The sequence below is a fragment of the Aquarana catesbeiana genome, linkage group LG08 (assembly GCF_042186555.1).
Source record: "Aquarana catesbeiana isolate 2022-GZ linkage group LG08, ASM4218655v1, whole genome shotgun sequence".
In the NCBI taxonomy this organism is placed as follows: Eukaryota; Metazoa; Chordata; class Amphibia; order Anura; family Ranidae; genus Aquarana; species Aquarana catesbeiana.
The window spans coordinates 102,431,158-102,451,817 of NC_133331.1; the positions used below are offsets into that span (position 1 = coordinate 102,431,158).

Consider the following 20,660-nt stretch of genomic DNA (forward strand, 5'->3'; position numbering starts at 1 on the left):
AGCGTTTGAATAAAGATTCTAGTGCCCAGTGATATCATGATGCAGCCCTTCTTTCTCCGCATTGTATTTTCATGTATCCTAAACAGGCTCCCCGTGTGCCTGCAGTGTAACATGAGACAGCTAAAGCTTGGAGCAGTGTGCTTTTTATGATCTATATTCAATGGTATCTATTATATTTCAGAAAAGAAAAAAAAAAGACGCACACAATAAGGTCATTGCTTGTGTATTTTAATCAAAAAGAAAAACACACGAAAATGCAACAAAGTAATGGCACTTTTGGCTTGGGTTTTTGGCCCAGATCCCAGAATACATACAAAAATAGTTCAAGATCCAAAAACAACTTTGTATTAAAGAGGCATTTCCTTTTATTAATGGTAATTATATTTACTTGTTTACAATGTTTACAGCATTAGTAATTTAAATACAATTTTACAAGATATTGCCGCAGGGGGCACTCTATGATACATTGGTAACAGGTTAAGTGCTCTTGGATTTTGGTATGCTCTCTTTCTAGACATTACAAACGGGACTTCTGAGGCACTGGTCCATACCATTTTTCACCTAAAAATAAAGAACAGAAACATGCTGGATGAAAACCTTGTTTAAAGTGGTACTGAACCAAAACCCAAAAATCAAATACACTGCAGCTTATCAATCATTAAATGTGTGTGGCTGCATTCATTTTCTTTTTTAATCGCCTCCCACCCGTCGTGACACCGGGTGGGATCCTCTTCTTGTTCTGGGCCGACGTCATAGTGTGACCCCGATCTCAGCAAAGAGCCGATGAGGTGGTTCTTTACCCATGTGAATAGCCGTGTTCAATCACAGCTGATCACATGTAAACAAGGAGATGCCGCTGACCGGCTCTCCTCACCTCACACTGACAGAATGTGAGGCGAGGAGGGCCGATCAGCCGCATCTTCTCACAGGGGAGAGCTTTACAGATAAGCAGGGCACTGATCATCAGTCCAGCCTCAACAGTGACACAAGTCTGTGCCCATCAGTGACACAAGTCTGTGCCCATCAGTGACACAAGTCTGTGCTCATCAGTGACACAAGTCTGTGCCCATCAGTGACACAAGTCTGTGCCTATCATTGCTGCATATTTTTTTTTCAAAATTTTCAGTTTTTTTTCGTTTACTTAGCAAAAAATAAAACCCCCAGTGGTGATGCCACCAAAAGAAAGATCTATTTGTGGGGGGGGGGGGGGGAAGATAAAAAATACATTTGGGTACAGAGTTGCATGACTGCACAATTGTCATTCAAAGTGCGACATCACTGAAAGCTGAAAATTGGCCTGGGCAGGAAGAGGGGTAAAAGTGCCCAGTAGGCGAGCGGTTAAACTTTCTTCACTCTATTTTCACCTGGTGATCCAGTAGGTAACACACCCTCCTGTATTGTGCCCCCCCCCCCCCCACTCTGGATGTAGGAGCAACTGAGACACCTTTGGACAGCAGCATTGTTAATAAGGAGGGAGGGGAGAGTTATGATATACTAGCAGATTTAGATACACTAACAAATCAAAGCCAAACTCCAGCTAGCACAATATTTTTGTTCCTTTTGGGATAAAGGCTTTACATAAATAAATAAAAGCTGATCACTGTAAGCACCCCTGTCAGTGTTATATGGTTTGTCTCAGCCCTCTGCTACATCTGAAGGACAGCTTATTCTCTTGAAAAAGAGAAGACTTATTGGCATGATCCCCAGTTGAAAATAAAGGAAAGAAAGCCTAAAAAAGGAAAAAAATGCAACCATCTTATCTAAGAATATGTAAATTGCAATATAATAAATGATTGCTTGTAGAGCGGAGTTCCAGCCGTTTCTGTGTTTATTAAAAATCAGCAGCTACAAAAAGTGTAGCTGCTGACTTTCAATAAACACTCTCACCTGTCCCACGATCCAGCCGCCCGAAGCCTCGGTTCTCTCCCTCGCCTCTCCCTGGCACCAGCATCACAAGTGTGGGCACTGGGCTGTGACAGCTTGCGGCTTCACAGCCGGGTGCACACTGCGCATGCACGAGTCGCGTCCTGTATGGCCGGGCAATCTTCTGGGATTTGTGACATGTCCTAGAAGATTGCAGGGAGGGAGGGGGAGAGGAAAACTTCAAAACTGGGTACCTGCTCTCCCTGAAAAAATGACATGCCAAATGTGGAATGTCAGGGGGTCAGGAGTCCTTAAAACAGAAGTTCCACTTTTGGGTGGAACTCCGCTTTAAGTTTAATACTGCTTAAGGCCAGTTCATACCACATGCAGTCCAGTGCGTATTTTTCTGCATCAAAAACGCATGGAAATTAGGTTATAGGGTTTTCAATGGCATAGTTTACACTAGTACTTGCCGTTTCAGTGCGTTCCAGTAAAAAAAATAGAACAGGATGCATTTTTCCTGCACTGGAACGCTGTAAAACACATCAGAAATGCACCAAAAACGCACTGGAACACACATGTTCTTATTTAAGGTTAAGAAAAAGGAGAGGGAAAAATAGATTGGATTACAACAAAAACGCACTGGAACGCATCAAAAACGCGCATGCAGAAAAGCATCTGGAATGCATCCGGACTGCGTTTCTATGGTGTGAACTGGCCCTTAAAGCTGAACTCCAGCTGTCACTTTAAAATAGTTAATTTGGACCAAGCTAGTCCAAACAAATTATTACTTTTACTAACAGGTGTGCCCGCTCTGAGTGCTGTATAAACTGTAGCTAGCTACATATAATATACAGGACTGTGTTCTGGCAGCAGGACGAAGACTTCCCATCCAGGTCACAGCAGAACAGAGTCAGGCTGAGCATTGCTCAGCTATTCAGGGGTAGCTTTGTATTTTTATGAATGAATACTAGGCTTCCACTGATTGACTGACATTCAGATGCGGGCTAATGATGCCATGATGTGATGCTGGCATTTGCACTGCGTTTTACAATCTGTTTTGGGGTGTCGTTGAGATAACATTGACACCCGCAGCAGATTGCATGGGCGCCGTGTGATTGCAATGCAGGGCGGGAAACACACAGGATTTGCTGCGTTTCCCACATTGCATAACTGTGAACGAGGGCTGAATATCACTTTAAGAAAGCATTCAGTAGATACTGTAACCTGTATCAGATAGGAAGTAAGGAAAAATCTGCAACAGGGACAAAAGACAGAAATTTACATTCAACCTGGGGTTCAGCCATCCCCTACCCCAGCTCTCAAAATTTTCCACTCACTTACTTACATTTTGCAAGTGGGCTGCCTGGGAGCGGCGGGGGGGGGGGGGGGGGTGTGAGCACCACCGGCAGGTGGGGTTGCATGGGAGCTCTGCTCCCAGGGAGCACCCAGAGGAAGAGAGTGCCGGCCGGATCAGAGCGCCGAGGAACATCGCTGTAGCAGCTGTCATTTCAATTGCTGAGTGTTTCTGCCATTCGCCGTCTCTTGCAGCCCCGCCTCCTGGCACGGGGTCTTTGATAGACAGATCACCCGTCCAATTCTGGGATGTGTGACGTGTATCAAAGTCCCTGGGCCAGGAGGTGGGGCTGTATGTGATGGCGAACAGCGGGAACACACAGCAATTGAAATGAAAGGTATTGCAGTGATGTTCCTCGACACTCTGATGAACCGCCCAGCAATCCTCTTCCTCTCCTCTCTTCCCCTGAACAGGTAAGTTGCATTGAGGGGCGCAGGCAGGCTGCATTGAGGGGAGCAGGCAGGCTGCATTGAGGGGCGCAGGCAGGCTGCATTGATGGGCACAGGTGAAGCTGCATTGATGGGCACAGGTGAAGCTGCACTGATAAAGTTGTTGTTAAAGTGGAACTTCAGTCATTTTTTTCATTTTTGCATCTATTAAATCTTCTGTCCTTGTTGTTTTAACTTTGGATAGTAAAACATTTTTTTTTCTGCCAATAAAAACCTTATACAGCCCACTTCCTGTTTCTTGTCTGGTAAAAAGTCTAGGCTTATGACATGCATAGCTCTCTCTCTCACTCTCGTCAAAGTTTGCCAGGAAAGGGGGGGGTGGCGAGTCATACGAGGGTCAATGAGAGCTGCAGAGCTGGAGGTGTGCCTCTGTGCGTCTGTGTAAATTCAGGAAGTGAACAGGCAGCATCTTCAACTGCCCACAGTTAAAACTGATGAAGCCAGACTCAGTGGAGGGAGATTTCTGCAGCATACTTGGCAAGTACAGAATCAAAGTATATATAAAATAACATGCAAAGTGGTTGGAGGGAAGCTTCAGAATGGCAAATATGATTTTCATTACAAATTATGTGAGCAGACTGCAGTTCTTCTTTAAGATTTATTTTTATACATTAATTCTGCATAAAACATTTAGGTGTCATTTCATGAGATAATTTATGAAGGCGTGTTTAGGGGCAGGGTAGGGGTTGGGTTGGGCAACTGGTGGCGAGTAACTCTTACGGCCTGGCCAGTAGCTCAGGACTTGATAGTTTACTGGTAAAATCCTTTTCTTAACCACTTCCCGCCCGGCCGGATTGATGTCCGGGAAGTGGTTCTGTTATCCTGACTGGGCGTCATATGATGTCCAGCAGGATAACATGCCGGCACGCAGCGTGGCGTGTCAGTCTGACATGCCACATCTCCGATCGTGGTAAGAAGCCTCTGACAGCCTCTGACCACGTGATCAGCTGTGACCAATCACAGCTGATCATTGCGAGTACCAGGAAGTTTCGGTAAACGCCATTCCTCGGTTCGCGCTGACAGGGAGAGCCGATCGGCGGCTCTCCCTGTCAGAGGGGGTATGTGCTGATAATCAGTACACTGATTATCAGCACAGCCCCCATCAAATGTACCCATAAGCTGCCAATCAGTGCCCAGTCAGTGCCCCATCATAACCCCCTGCCAGTGCCCAATAAAGTGCCAATCAGTGCCCATCATAGTGCCAGTGTCCATCACAGTGCCAATCAGTGTCCAGCATTAACACCTGTCAGTACCTACTCAATCAGTGCTGCCCATCAGTGCCATCTATTAGTGTCCATCAGTGCCACCTGTCAGTACCCATCAGTGCCACCTATCAGTGCCCATAAGTGCCCACCAAATCTACATATCAGTGCCTCCTCATTAGTGCCTATCGGTGTCGCCTCATCAGTGCCGACTCATCAGTGCCCGTCATTGAAGGAGAGAAAAGAGGGGGGGTTTGGGACTCAAATGAGGCACAAATTGAAATGTGCCTCTATCCCTGTTGCGGAAAATTGTTGGACATGGCGGGACTTTGAATGAGGTCATGGACACGGTAAAGGAAACTAAGATAAATATACATGTTTATTGAAAAAATGAAATGCATAAAAACCCAGTCAAAAAAGAAATCACATAAAGAAAGACATTATAGTAAACATCATTTCATGGTGAATTGCAAACACATATGTATGTGCATATGCAATAAACGACAAGAACATATCAAACTTGGCGTCCCATAGTGGTCTCATTGATGGATAATACATACAAACATTTCATATATATACACACACAGATGTAAAATACAGCAGCACCGGTGGAGGGAATACAGGTAAAAATAGTGAAGTCAGTCAGTCAGTGAAGGAGAAAACAATTTTATAACAGAAACAAAGAAAAACTTTTTTTTTTCTTCAAAAATGTCGTTTTTTTTAGTTTGTTTAGCAAAAAAATAAAAACCGCAGAGGTGATTAAATACCACCAAAAGAAAGCTCTATTTGTGGGACGAAAGTGATGACAATTTAGTTTGGGTACAGTGTTGTATGACCGCGCAATTGTCATTCAAAGTGCGACAGCACTGGGCAGGAAGGGCCAAAGTGCCTGGTATTGAAGTGGTTAAAGTACACACAGGACACATGGTATATTCATCTCCATTACAACAGGGTTATGCTGTCACCTTTGCGTGATTGGACACTGGCAAAAAAAAAAAAAAAAAGACAGGAACTCCCCTCCTAGGCATAACCCCACTCCACGAGGCAAAGCTTCAGTTTTTGTAGCAAGCCATAAACCACAAAGGCAGACAAGTGGGATCCCTGTGTCCTGTGATGTACTCCAAAAAAAGGATTTTACAGGTAGACCAAAAATCTCTTTTTCTTTACCATACATCCCATGACACAGGGTAGTTTTGTCTCCATTATGATAGGGATGTCCCAAACCACTGAATAGGACGGGAGGGCAACACGGCAACAGGCCCCAAACAACCAAACCAAAAGAAGTTAGACCCTCATGCACCAGCCTTCAAAACTCACCAAATGTAGCGGCCTCAGCGGTGCAAACATCCACTTGGTATAACTATGTAAAATAATGAACCAAAGACCAGGTAGGACACTATACAAACTTGAGCAATCACTAAAAACAAGAAATAAGCTGACAAATCTATTGAGAAATTGTAGGTTTGGATGCTGCATGACCCTTCCTTGGGCCTTCTAGAAGCCCAAGAATTAAACCGACTGACAAATTTCAGCAGTCAATTTCAGGTAACGAGTAAAACCACGAACCACATTCCAAAAGCCTTATCCTTCATCACCCAAGGTTTGGGATGGAAGGACGGCAAGACAATGTCCTGGCTGAGATGGAACAAAGAAACCACTTTAGGCAAAAAAAGGATGGTTGAAGCTGGAGAACCACCTTGTCACAGTGCAGCACCAGGAACAGTTCCATGAAGGAAAGAGCAGTCAGTTCTGAAACTCTCCAAGCCAAAGGAATGGCAACCAGCAAAATAACCTGTGTAAGAAGGACCTAAGACACTAGCAGAAAAAAAAAAACTAAAATCGAAAGCCTTGTGTAGCTGGGCAGGGTTATGCCTTTGAGCAAATGCCCTGTCTTTTTTTGTCAGCATCTAATCACCTGAAGGTGGCAGCAGAACTATCATAATAGAGATGAAAATACACTGTGTTGCTGCTGTATGGTAAAACATTGTTAGCAGATCAGAAATAAAAAATTAAGTCTCCAACACTTCCCCACTCTGCAAAAAAAGAAATGTTTTGGATAGTCTAGGCCAGGGGTAGGCAACCTGGGGCCCTCCAGCTGTTGTGGAACTACATTTCCCATGAGGCATTGCAAGGCTGGCAGTTACAATTACTCCCAGAGGCATGATGGGACTTGTAGTTCTGAAACAGCTGGAGGCCCCCAGGTTGCCTACCCCTGGTCTAGGCATAGGAGAACCTAAAGATTAAACCATATTGTTCCCAAACAATGCAAAAGTTCTGCACCAACTCACTGTACAAAAAGATATAAATGAGCACACTGGGGCTATTGCTAACTGCAGCCTTTGGCCCTTGCTTGACTACACAATACTAAACTGCTGCACTTTACCTATTATGTTTAAAGAACAAGTACAGCCAAAGCTTGTTTGGCTGTTTTCTCCTGTGGATCACAGGAGTGCAGTCCGTTCTGCATTCCTGTGACCCATTTTCAAACAACAGCAGGCAGAAGCCCTCTGTCGTCTGACGTCACAGAGCCGGTCCAAATTAGGAAAAGATTGTGACCATATGGTCGGGATCTGCCCAGATGCCTGGACCGGCAGCTGACCCAGCCTTTTAACGAGCTGCTAAGAGACTGAGCCAGTCACTCCAGCCCCCCCCCCCAGTGATCCAGTGAATGCAGGATGGGCAGACTAGAGAGCCGCTGATTGACAGTCACCAGCTCAGGGAGCACTGAGAACTGTGTGATCAGCAGTCATTGATTGCTCAGTTCTCAGTCTTATAGCCGGCGGGGGATAAATACTGCATCCACCTACGTAGGCAGGGCCAGTGCCAGCATGGGGTGGCGCCAAAGCTAGGGGTTCCCCACGAGGTGCTTATCCTAGCGCTGGTGCTGCTCACACCTGTACACAGTTCAGCATACCGACAGGTGGCACAGCACAGCCCCGGCGACGTTAACTTCACCAGATTGCCTCTCCTGACTCGAGTCCCGGCGCTGCTACCGTACTCCTCCTAAGCAGAGGGCCCAGGAGGCATGCGAGTGGCACAGGTACTACCCCAGATGAATATCTCACCATACAATCTCTGTGGAAGGTAGGGCAAGCAAACTGCTTATGGTGTCAGAATCTGGCTGTGAATAAATTATTGTACCAGTCCTGCCCTTGAGCCATGCCCGCAGTCTCTGACTAACTATCTCTTGTGCCATGTCTGCAGCCTCTGTCCATCTCTTGTGCCATGCCTGCAGTCTGACCAACCATCTCATGCCATGCCAGCAGTCTCTGCCCATCTCTTGTGCCATGCCCGCAGTCTAACCAACCATCTCTTGTGCCAAGTCTGCAGTCTCTGCCCATCTCTTGTGCCAAGTTTGTAGTCTCTGCCCATCTCGTGCCATGTCTGCAGTCTCTGCCCATCTCTCTCTTGTGCCATGCCCACAGTCTCTGCCCATCTCTTGTGCCATGCCCACAGTCTCTGACTGTCTCTCTTGTGTCATGCCCGCAGTGTCTGCCCATCTCTTGTGCCATGCCTGCAGTTTCTGCCCATCTTTTGTGCCATGTCTGCATTCTCTGACCATCTCTAGTGCCATGCTTGCAGTCTGTGACCATCTCTTGTGCCATGGCCGAAGGCTCTAACCAGTCATCTCTTGTGCCATGTCTGCAGTATCTGCCCATCTCTCGTGCCATGCCCACAGGCTCTGCCCATCTTGTGCCATGCCCACAGTCTCTACCCATCTCGTGCCATGCCCACAGTCTCTACCCATCTCGTGTCGTGTCTGCAGTCTGACTGTCTCTCTCCCATGTCATGCCCACAGTGTCTGCCCATCTCTTGTGCCATGCCTGCAGTCTCTGACCAACCATCTCTTGTGCCATGCCCCCAGTCTCTGCCCATCTCTTGTGTCATGCCCGCAGTCTCTGCCCATCTCTTGTGCCATGCCTGCAGTCTCTGCCCATCTCTTGTGCCATGCCTGCAGTCTCTGCCCATCTCTTGTGCCATGCCTGCAGTCTCTGCCCATCTCTCTCGTGTTCCATGCCCACAGTCTCTACCCATCTCTTATGCCATGTCTTCAGTCTCTACCCATTTATTTCTTGTGCTATGCCCGCAGTGTCTGCCCATCTCTCGTGCCATGCCTGCATTTTCTGCCCATCTCTTGTGCCATGTCTGCATTCTCTGACCATTTCTTGTGCCATGCTCGCAGTCTCTGACCATCTCTTGTGCCATGCCCGCAGCCTCTGTCCATCTCTTGTGCCATGCCTGCAGTCTGACCAACCATCTCATGCCATGCCAGCAGTCTCTGCCCATCTCTTGTGCCATGCCCGGAGTCTAACCAACCATCTCTTGTGCCAAGTCTGCAGTCTCTGCCCATCTCTTGTGCCAAGTCTGTAGTCTCTGCCCATCTCGTGCCATGTCTGCAGTCTTTGCCCATCTCTCTTGTGCCATGCCCGCAGTCCCTGCCCATCTCTTGTGCCATGCCCACAGTCTCTGCCCATCTCTTGTGCCATGCCCACAGTCTCTGCCCATCTCTTGTGCCATGCCCACAGTCTCTGCCCATCTCTTGTGCCATGCCCACAGTCTCTGCCCATCTCTTGTGCCATGCCCACAGTCTCTGCCCATCTCTTGTGCCATGCCCACAGTCTCTGCCCATCTCTTGTGCCATGCCCATAGTCTCTGCCCATCTCTTGTGCCATGCCCACAGTCTCTGACTGTCTCTCTTGTGTCATGCCCGCAGTGTCTGCCCATCTCTTGTGCCATGCCTGCAGTTTCTGCCCATCTCTTGTGCCATGTCTGCATTCTCTGACCATCTCTAGTGCCATGCCCGCAGTCTGTGACCATCTCTTGTCAGTCTCTAACCAGTCATCTCTTGTGCCATGTCAGCAGTATCTGCCCATCTCTCTCGTGCCATGCCCACAGGCTCTGCCCATCTCGTGCCATGCCCACAGTCTCTACCCATCTCTTGTGTTGTGTCTGCAGTCTCTGACTGTCTCTCTCCCATGTCATGCCCACAGTGTCTGCCCATCTCTTGTGCCATGCCTGCAGTCTCTGACCAACCATCTCTTGTGCCACGCCCCCAGTCTCTGCCCATCTCTTGTGCCATGCCCGCAGTCTCTGCTCATCTCTCAAACCATGCCTACAGGGAGGGGGGTGGCAGGAGGATGGTTGTGGGGGGTGTTACCAAAATGCACCCTCGCCTAAGTAGACAGAAATCATTGCACCAGCCCTGTATGTAGGCAAGTATGATTTCTAAAAAAAAAAAAAACAACAAAAAAAAAAATCAACCTCAACTTCTCTTTTTTTAACAGCACAAACCCTCTTAAATAACTGCAAGTATATACCTGTCTGTGAAAGTACACAGATTATTAACTAGCAGGTTTAGCACTACGTTGCTAGTAAGAGATGTACATTTCTGAATGATCAGAAAAACTCTGCACTATTATATAAAAAGACACTGAATGTCTATTCTACAGAGAGACTGCCCGTTGGAAAAAAAAATGTGTTTAGTTTCACTTTAATAAAATGGAATAATATGTAAAAATATGTTTAGAAAACCCACCTAGATTGTGTGCTAAAAGTTCGAAGCGATCAGATCCAAAATACAGCTGTGGCTTTCCATTTATGTGAGCCACAATAGAAGGCATACCAAATATCTGCGAGGAAAACACAAAAATTAGGGAAAGGAATGAAAACAGATCTTGCTAGTTTTCTTGCATAAATGCTTCATTTCTGCTTCCTTGTAAGCAAAATCCAGCAGCTATTACTCAAGCTTACCCCATACTTTAATGCATTATCAGTAGTCTCCTTGAGTTTGTTCTTAACCTCTGGTGCAGATATGCTGGCCAAAACCTTTTTAGCAATGTCCTCCGACATGCCTGCTTTTTTAGCAGCCTAAAAGAAAAACCATACATTTTAAGTGTAAAACAAATGTGACCAAAACACCATGAAAAGTATAAGAATGCCCTGGGAGGAAATACAGCATGAACCCTTTAATTGCTTTGACCCTGCTTACATTTTTGGACTTCACGTGCAAAGCCAATTTTCAAATGTATTTTATATTCAGATGAAGCACAATATTACATAAGTTAAAATTTTCTAATCACTCCATAACTATACTATGAAAGAAAAAGGTTAATTGACAGAACTGAAGATTTTGGCTTATTAAAATATATTTTTTGAAGATACCCTGAAGTTGCTATCAGAACACACAATGGCGATCTGCCTATGTAAACAAGGCAGATCACCATTCTGCAAAGGGAACCCGGATCTCTGTTTTCCCCCAATCAGTACAACCCCCCACAGTTAGTAAGCACCCCCTAGGGACAGACTTAACCCTTTGACCGCCCCTGATGTTAACCCCTTCCCTGCCAGTGTCATTAGTGCAGTAACAGTGCATTTTTTTTTTAGCACTGATCACTGTATTGGTCCCCAAAAATTGTCAAAATTGTCAGATGTCCGCAATGTCGCAGTCCCGCTAAAAATCGCTGATATTACTAGTAAAAAAAATAAATAAAAATGCCATAAAAATATCGCATCATATGTAAACGCTATAACGTTTGCGCAAACCAATCAATACACTCATTGGTATTTTCTTTTCCAAAAATATGTAGCAGAATACATATTGGCCTAAATTGATGAAAAAATGATATTACTATTTTTATAGCAGAAAGTAAAAAATATATATATATTTTTTTAAATTGTCTGTCTTTTTTTTTCGTTTATAGCACAAAAAATAAATACCGTAGAGGTGATCAAATACCACCAAAAGAAATCTCTATTTTTGGGAAAAAAGGACATACATTTTGTTTGGGTACAGTATCGCATGACCGTGCAATTGTCAGTTAAAATAACACAGTGCTGTATCGCAAAAAATGGCCTGGTCATGAAGGGGGTATAACCTTCTGGTCCAGAAGTGGTTAATCAATGTGCAGTATGGTTGCCCTCAAATGGCCGGTTGTATCTGGGATGTACTACATACAGTGTGCAGGGTTCAGGATTGTACCATGTGCAGGGTTCAGGGGTACGCTACGCACAGAGTGCAGGGTTCTGGGGTATGCTATGCACAAAGTGAAGGATTCAAGGGTACGCTAGTGCAGGGTTTCAGAGGTACGCTACGCACAGAGTGCAGGGTTTCAGAGGTACGCTATGCACAGAGTGCAGGGTTTCAGAGGTACGCTACGCACAGAGTGCAGGGTTTGAGAGGTAAGCTACGCACAGAGTGCTGGGTTTCAGAGGTACACTACGCACAGAGTGCAGGGTTTCAGAGGTGCACTACGCACAGAGTGCAGGGTTTCAGAGGTGCACTACGCACAGAGTGCAGGGTTTCAGAGGTGCACTACGCACAGAGTGCAGGGTTTCAGAGGTACGCTACGCACAGAGTGCAGGGTTTCAGAGGTACGCTACGCACAGAGTGCAGGGTTTCAGAGGTACGCTATGCAAAGAGTGCAACACCAACACTTCCACTCCACCCAGCCCGGCTTTGGCAACTCCCTATGTAGATGGCTTTAGTTCCGCCCTGTATAGGCGCTCTCTCTACTACTTATGTATTTGGCTCTGTTATACCTCCCTGTGTATGTGGCTCTCTCTACTACCTATGTATTTGGCTCTGTTATACCTCCCTGTGTAAAGTGCATCACTGCATAAAGTCACCCACCAAACAGAACTGCCTAAACAAGGACTTCCATAGTAAAACCTCCTGGTACTCTTTAATCAAATTGCATATTTAAAAAGACAGAGCAAAATATGAAATGATGTTAACATAGCAGATCTTATATGATATTTTAGTGATTGGGTTTAGATCTACTTCATAATTCATAATCTGTACAAGCAATGATCGCCTCGATGTTTCACCCTGCTTGAGTAAACCGTGATTGGCATTGAATATCCATGGAAACAGAAGTTTCAGCTGTCAAACCAACGTCCTGACATTAGAATGTGATTTTCATACAGATAGTCACAGCACATTATAGCAGAGAAGTAATAATAGTACTAATACAAAAAAAAAAAAAAAATAGAAATACATATAATAAGTCATTACCTCCAGTATGCTCTCTGGTTCAGTAATATCTTTATCCTATAAAACAATAACATACTATAAGCATTGATACACCATACACATTATTATATGTCAATTACAGACAAACAAAAATAGGCACATGAAGCAGAACTGACCTCAGACCAGATCCGCACCCAAAGCTCCCTTGAAACTGGTTCTACGAATTCAGGATGCATCATCTGAACAGCCGTGACAAAGCGCATGGCTGAGAGACTTCCTGTAAGAAAAACAACAGGTACCTTATAGTATGGAGAAGCATGCGACTCATTTACCCTTCTAACATGGTATACTGCTGAGTGACTGGCACAGTCCATGGAAGGGACAATTCTCAGCCTTGTGTAAGTTCAAACTACAGCAGGCATGTCAAACACAAGTGGAAAAAAATGGGAAGATTTTTGTGAAATGATACTTCAAGGACAGTCTAGGGTGGCCACACTGCTCCTCCATAGATACAATGCAATGAGTGTGTTGCTACCCTAGGACAAAAAGTGTATTATTGGCAGAATTAACAGATGGCAATACATTTAACCAAAAGGAAAAAAAAAAGCTAATTAATGCAGAAACCATGCTTAATGCCTTCTCTGAGGAAAGGAAAAATGCTCCCCTGCATTGGGGCTGCCCCAAATTGCAAAGATTAAATGCTAATTTGGGGCCAGAGGCAGCAAAAATAAGTTGTTTGTACTAGATCTTGCTCCCCTATGTTCTGACAGTGGGCTGTCCCTCAGCGTCCTTATATCTAATGCAGGGTTATAGGCATTGTCTTGGTCTTGATGACTATAAAGCAGCCTTTTTCAGCCAGGGTGCCCAGAAACCCTGGGGTGCCTTCAGGTTTCTTCAAAGGTGCCTCTGCAAAATGCCTAAAAATTGGCCTAAAGTTTTATACACGCCAGCCGGTGGATGAAGCCTGCCTGTTAGTTACCCAAAGCCACAGGTTTTCCTTGTGCACCATGACCAATCTTCCAGCTGCTGGCATCCTAACAATCAATGACATCATCAATTCATAAGGAGGATGTTGGGCACCTGCACAGCATCCTAGTTTGCCTCTCCCCTGCTCCTCTCAGTCAGCACTGGGGTCATATTAGCTGAGTGAAGGAGAAGAGAAACATTGGAATACTAGTCAGAACCAGTAAGCAAATGTGTATTTGCTTTGGAAAAATAAATCACCTCTAATGTTTGGTGTCTGACCTGTGGATGTAAAACTATTCATCTAGTTTTTCACATTTTGGAATGCGGTGCAAATTTTTAAAGGGTATCCTTACTGAAAAAGGTTTGAGAAATACTGCCTATGAGGACCTGCGTCCACCAGAATGCAGAATAGAAGAGGCTGCAAGCACTGGCTTACAACCTGGAGGAAGCCTGCATGGACTGGCGATCAGGTCATTAAAACTGCTTTTTGGGGCCCCATAGAGCTAAACAAGAATTTTACTCTTGAAATGAAGGGGCAACCCCACTGTAAGGGAGCTTTTTTTTCCCTCCATGTTTGAGCTTTGAGTAATGGTGTCTAGAGACAAAATTCTACATGTTACCAAATGTGACAATATTCACTTTGAGCTTGTTGCCATCTACTGGACGAATCAATTATAGCAGCCATGTAACAAGCACGCTTACAGTTAACTGTACTTTTAATTAGTTCCTCCAACTAGGGATCGACCAATTATCGGTGCGGCGGATATTTACTGACCGATATTACTTCAAGGGGTTTTACCATGCATCACCCCGGTACCGTTCTTTAGAGCCAATAGTCGGTTTTATTGTAAAAACCGATGCGGGTCAGCAGCCGCTTGGCTGTAATTACAAGCAGCGGGAGGGGACGTTCCCCTCCCACCACTCGCCCGGGCTCTCCTGTACCAACGGGAGGCCCAAGCAACCAGCCAGCACGTCCGCCGGCTGGCCGAAGACCCGAACAAAGCTGATGCTTCGTTCGGGTCTCAGATCTAGTGACTCGGAAGCGATGTCATGACATCATTTCCTGGATTACTGGCATTTTAAAAGGCGCCAGTTTTAAAAAATAAAGTATTAAAAAACACCAATCTTGACATTTTGAATACTTTGAAGTGCAGAGGAGAGGTTTGGGGTCTTATAGACCCCCCCAATCTCTTCAAAAAGAGTACCTGTCACAAGGGATGTTTATGTTTCTTGTGACAGCAATAACAGTGATAAAATGATCCCCATATCTTTACATGTGAAAAGTCCAACTTTGGAAAGCAGACACTTTACCCTTACCGCGGACTCACCACCACTGCAAGAGTGAAAGGCTTGCCTAGTGGGATACAAATAAGCAGAAATACTTTTTCTGTTTTTTTCTCATCACATACAATAACGGATTAGCAGTCCTGCATCGATGGCACAGACCCGCCAACATCACAGGATGTCAGGGAGTGGAGAAGAGCGCTGGCTTTTGGGGTAATGTTGAATAAAGTCGATTTAACTGCTTATTTTAATCCCCTAGACTAAAAATTAAAAAATGGATTTAACCCTTGCAGTGGGGGGTAGGGCATAATGCAAGAGTCATTTTTACAGGGGAATTTAACACCCCTCTATAACTTGAGGCAGATTTATAAAGCAGTGAATATGACATTTACCAAACATTCACTGAAGGTAAATGTGTTTTAATATACAACAAATAATTTGCCACTAGTAAATGTTTGCCTAAAGTCACATTCACTGCTATTTGGAGGAGTGGTCAACTGGCACCGATGTGTCTCAGCTGGAAAAGCCCAGAAAAATTCCACCCAAAAACTGTGACCAGGAGGCAGGAGACTATTTTATTTGATGTAAAAATTGGATAAACTTTATAAAATTGGGTAACTGACCCTGCCACCAAATTATTAGTGCTACAAAAGGGGTGCTTGGACTCTTCCTACTGAAATCCATACCTCTGCACTTGGAAACAAATCTTTCACACCAATCTATGAAAATTATGTAATTGATGTATTGTGGCCCTTCAATAAAATCCTCAATTACATAAAATGTAATCTATACTTTAAAAATATGGAGGCTGTTACAGATGACCTTTTCAAAATACTAGCTGCTGGCTATCATGTTATGTTCTGACCTGGAACAAGTATGCAGACTAAATAGACAAAATAGGAAGGCAATTCCAAAATAAAAGTGTCTCCACTCGACAGTGCTGTAAATCCAAATGTCCACCACACCTCAGTGACGTGATTCCACTCCCTTGTGCATTTCAAACTCACCAGCTGTAAAGGCCTCCCACTCTCGTGTTTGGCCAAAATAAGCCTCAACCCACTCTTATAGGGGTTAAACAGCGACCACTGTTATCCACTGCTATATATTCCGGACCCTCTCCTTAGGATGATGTTTCACATAAAGGATGAGAAGAAATGCTCCAATAGTGTAGTACCGTTTTAAAAGGATTTATTCAAAACAAACGCTAATACACTCACATGGTAAATAAAATCAATGAGCAGATCGATACATAGCAGCCAGATATCACAGCGAAACATGCAGCAGACAGTGATTCAACAATGCATGGCCACGGCGGACCCAGGGAGTATGAACGCCGACGATCGCCTCACCAGCCCGCAGCAGACAGTCCTCCGTGCTCATACACTGACCCTCGCTCCGTGCCCGTCTCTCCTTCCTCCTTCACTCTCCCTTCTAACTCACGTACGAGATTGCCGTGTAGCCACGCCCCGACATGTTTCGTCACTGGGACCTAGTCATGGGGTTCCCCCATGACAATGCACCCAAACTAAATTTTTATAATTTTCTTCCCACAAATAGAGCTTTCTTTTGGTTGTATTTGATCACCACTGGGGTTTTTATTTTTTGCTAAACTAAAAAAGACCGACATTTTTGAAAAAAATAAAGTTTTTCTTAGTTTCGGTTATAAAAATTCTGTTTTCTCCATCACTGACAGGCACTGATGAGGCAGCACTGATATGTAGAATTGGTCGGCACTGATATGCAGCACTGTTGGGCACTGATAGGCAATGACAGGCGGCTGTGATGGGCAGCACTGATGAGGTACTGACAGGTGTTACTGCTGGGCGCTGATTGGCACTGACATCCGTTTCTGATGGGGCACTGACTAGCAGCTGATGGACACTTATTGGCAGCTGTGGTGGCACATCTGATGGGGCTGTGCTGATAATCAATGTGCTGATTATCAGTACAGACCCCCCCCCCCAATTTACTGGCACTTCCTGGTTCACGCGATTGGTGATTGGTCACAGCTGATCACATGGTAAGGTGCCTCCATACCATGATCAGAGATGCAGTGTGTTAGACTGATATGACATCCAGTCAGGATATCAGAACCACTGGCCGGCCATCATTCTGCTATAGGCCGGGCGGGAAGTGGGTAAAGAATGCACAGCACCTGCAGTGCATTGAGGTGAACTATTCCATAAGATTTAAAAGGAATACATTTGTCATGCATTTCTTTCAGCTTTAAACACCTAAAGCGCAGCAAAAATGGATCAGTGTGAAAGGACCTTAAGACCACATAGTGGGCACTAAAACCTCTGAATAACCATAGGTAACCTGATTATTTGCCATGCAAACAAAATTGCTGTATTTGATGCAGATTTTGTGCATTGATCGCCTATACGATTATTTCTCAGAAAAAGCACTGACCAAAATCGGCAAACGACTAACCTTTTCTAAACATTACATGAGCGAAGTCACTTGGCTCTTTCAGAGGAACCTCACAGAATTCAGCTTGTCTCACCAGATCATGGTGCATGTATATTCCTTTTTTGGGAACCATTGCAGGTGGAGAATTACCTATAAAAAAAAAGTTAAATAGATATATAATAATAAAATGTATATCTTATACACATAGTATTTTCACAGTTTTTGAATGATCTGACGTAACCATTACATGAAGTATTCACCTACAGTATCTCACAAAAGTGAGTACACCCCTCACATTTTTGTAAATATTTTATTATATCTTTTCATATGACAACACTGAAGAAATGACACTTTGCTACAATGTAAAGTAGTGAGTGTACAGCTTGCATAACAGTGTAAATTTGCTGTCCCCTCAAAATAACTCAACACACAGCCATTAATGTCTAAACCGCTGGCAACAAAAGTGAGTACACCCCTAAGTGAAAATGTCCAAATTGGGCCCAATTAGCCATTTTCCCTCCCCGGTGTCATGTGACTCAGAGTTACAAGGTCTCAGGTGTGAATGGGGAGCAGATGTGTTAAATTTGGTGTTATCGCTCTCACTCTCATACTGGTCAATGGAAGTTCAATATGGCACCTCATGGCAAAGAACTCTCTGAGATCTGAAAAAAGAATTGTTACTCTACATAAAGATGGCCTAGGCTATAAAAAGATTGCCAAGACCCTGAAACTGAGCTGCACCACGGTGGCCAAGACCATACCGCGGTTTAACAGGACAGAATCCACTCAGAACAGGCCTCGACATGGTCGACCAAAGAAGTTGAGTGCACGTGCTCGGCGTCATATCCAGAGGTTGTCTTTGGGAAATAGACGTATGAGTGCTGCCAGCATTGCTGCAGAGATGGAAGGGGTGGGGGTCAGCCTGTCAGTGCTCAGACCATGCGCCACACACTGCACCAAATTGGTCTGCATGGCTTTCTTCCCAGAAGGAAGCCTCTTCTAAAGAAGATGCACAAGAAAGTCTGCAAACAGTTTGCTGAAGACAAGCAGACGAAGGACATGATTACTGGAACCATGTCCTGTGGCTTGATGAGATCAAGATAAATGTATTTGGTTCAGATGGTGTCAAGCATGTGTGCCGGTAACCAGGTGAGGAGTACAAAGACAAGTGTGTCTTGCCTACAATCAAGCATGGTGGTAGAAGTGTCATGGTCTGGGGCTGTGCCAGGTGACCTGAGGCCAGGTAACAGATGCACACCGTTGGAGTCAGGAGTGCACCGTTAAGGTAGTGGACCTTACGGCTGACTGCTGCGGATGGCACTCTGGGTGGTTCAGGAAGGCAGGTCCACTTGAGCACCAACACGGACGCCACTGGGAGCTAGAGCAAAAGATTCCCCAGGGTGCGGAGTATAAAAACCAGCAGGTGTTCACCAGAGCCTTTAGTGGCGAGGATGGACTGCACTGCAATTGGCTCCAGGTTGCGGCCCCCAGGGTCACCCAGCTCACGCACACGGTAGGCTACTGGAGGATAGAGAGATAGAGAGGAAACAACAGACCGGGACAGCAAGGGATAGTCAGGAGATAAGCCAAAGGTTGGAGCAACGAGCAGACAGAGGTAGTCAAAGAACACACTAAAGGTCAGGGTATGAAGCAGACAAGGATAGTCAAGAACAAGCCAAGGACTTTAAACAAAATCAGCCATAGCGCACACAGCAGGAAGCCAAACACACAATATTGATCAGCAAGGCTGGCTTGCAGTGCACAGGTTAATATAGTGTTTCCAGTTAGAGGCTGGGGTGGAGCAATGCTTGAGGGAAGATTACTTAAGCAGACAGGTGTAAGAGTGCAGCCCTAAGGCTGATCCACAACCAGAGGTAAGCAGACAGACAGGGCATGAAAATATTACTGCAGATTCATGACAGGCTGCATAAGTGCTGCTAGCACTGGGGAGCTACAGTTCACTGAAGGAACCATGAATGGCAACATGTACTGTGACATACTGTAGCAGAGCATGATACCCTCCCTTTGGAGGGCAGGGCTGAGGATAAAGGTGATGGACTGGCCAAGCATGTCTCCAGACCTAAACCCTATTGAGTATCTGTGGGGCATCTTCAAACGGAAAGTGGAGGAGCGCAAGGTCTCTAACATCCACCAGCTCTGTGATGTCATCATGGAGGAGTGGAAGAGGACTCCAATGGCAACCTGTGAAGCTCTAGTGAACTCCATGCCCAAGAGGGTTAAGGCAATGCTGGAAAATAATGGTGGCCACACAAAATATTGACACTTTGGGCCCAATTTGGACATTTTCACTTACGGGTGTACTCACTTTTGTTGCCAGCGGTTAGACATTAATGGCTGTGTGTTATTATTTTGAGGGGACGGCGAATTTACACTGTTATACAAGCTGTACACTCACTACTTTACATTGTAGCAAATTGTAATTTTTTCAGTGTTGTCACATGAAAAGATATAATTAAATATTTACAAAAATGTGTACTCACTTTTGTGAGATACTGTATAAACTATATCACAACCAGGGTCAGGGCTGAAGAAATCGAAGGAGCTAGGTAATCAATGCACCATTAGACTTGGCAACCAAATGTTTTCCACCTTCACCTCCCAGCCAGGGTGACTTTGACCAGATCCATGTCAAGCACTTTTGAAAACTGAGCCAAACTGAACCAAAAGAGAAAAAAAAGCAGATCCAAAATCAAAAGCAGTGTTAGTACTGTTTATTGAAAGAAACATAACCTCAGATGAGGTCTCAGCAGGGAAACCTAACCAGTCAGCATTAGGCTACAACTGAATGTGGTTTTAACATTAAATATGAAAGGTGGAAAACCGCTAAAAGCTTTTTGCTATTGTCCAAATTAACTGACTTTCAAACTTTTTCTTTAATCTCTAACTAATGTTGCTTGTCTGTGTTTGATTTGCCAGCAGTTTGGGTGGACAAGCCAAAAATCAGCAAAAACACCAAGCCCAAATCTAACCTCCGCTGAAGTGCTGGGATTTGGGTGGGCTGTTGCTAAATGACAGATCTAGTTGCAGTAATGCTGCATGAAATCCTAGGTGACATCACTTGGAATTCCTGGAGGTAACATTTTAATTAAGGCAGCAGGGAATCTGTCATTTAGTGGCAGAAGCGTGGTGTGTAC

General features: G+C 44.9%; 1 protein-coding gene across 1 annotated transcript in view; it reads right to left on the reverse strand.

Moving 5' to 3' along the window:
• Positions 1-212: 212 nt before the first annotated feature.
• Positions 213-20,660, reverse strand: part of GSTK1 (glutathione S-transferase kappa 1) — a 34,249-nt gene continuing 13,801 nt past the window's right edge. The window contains exons 3-8 of the mRNA XM_073596244.1: positions 17,527-17,655; positions 13,020-13,120; positions 12,886-12,921; positions 10,623-10,739; positions 10,408-10,501; positions 213-561 (exon numbers count right to left, since the gene is read on the reverse strand). Coding sequence (XP_073452345.1) covers positions 518-561; positions 10,408-10,501; positions 10,623-10,739; positions 12,886-12,921; positions 13,020-13,120; positions 17,527-17,655 — 521 coding nt within the window. The 3' untranslated portion in view covers positions 213-517. The remainder of the gene's footprint in view (positions 562-10,407; positions 10,502-10,622; positions 10,740-12,885; positions 12,922-13,019; positions 13,121-17,526; positions 17,656-20,660) is intronic.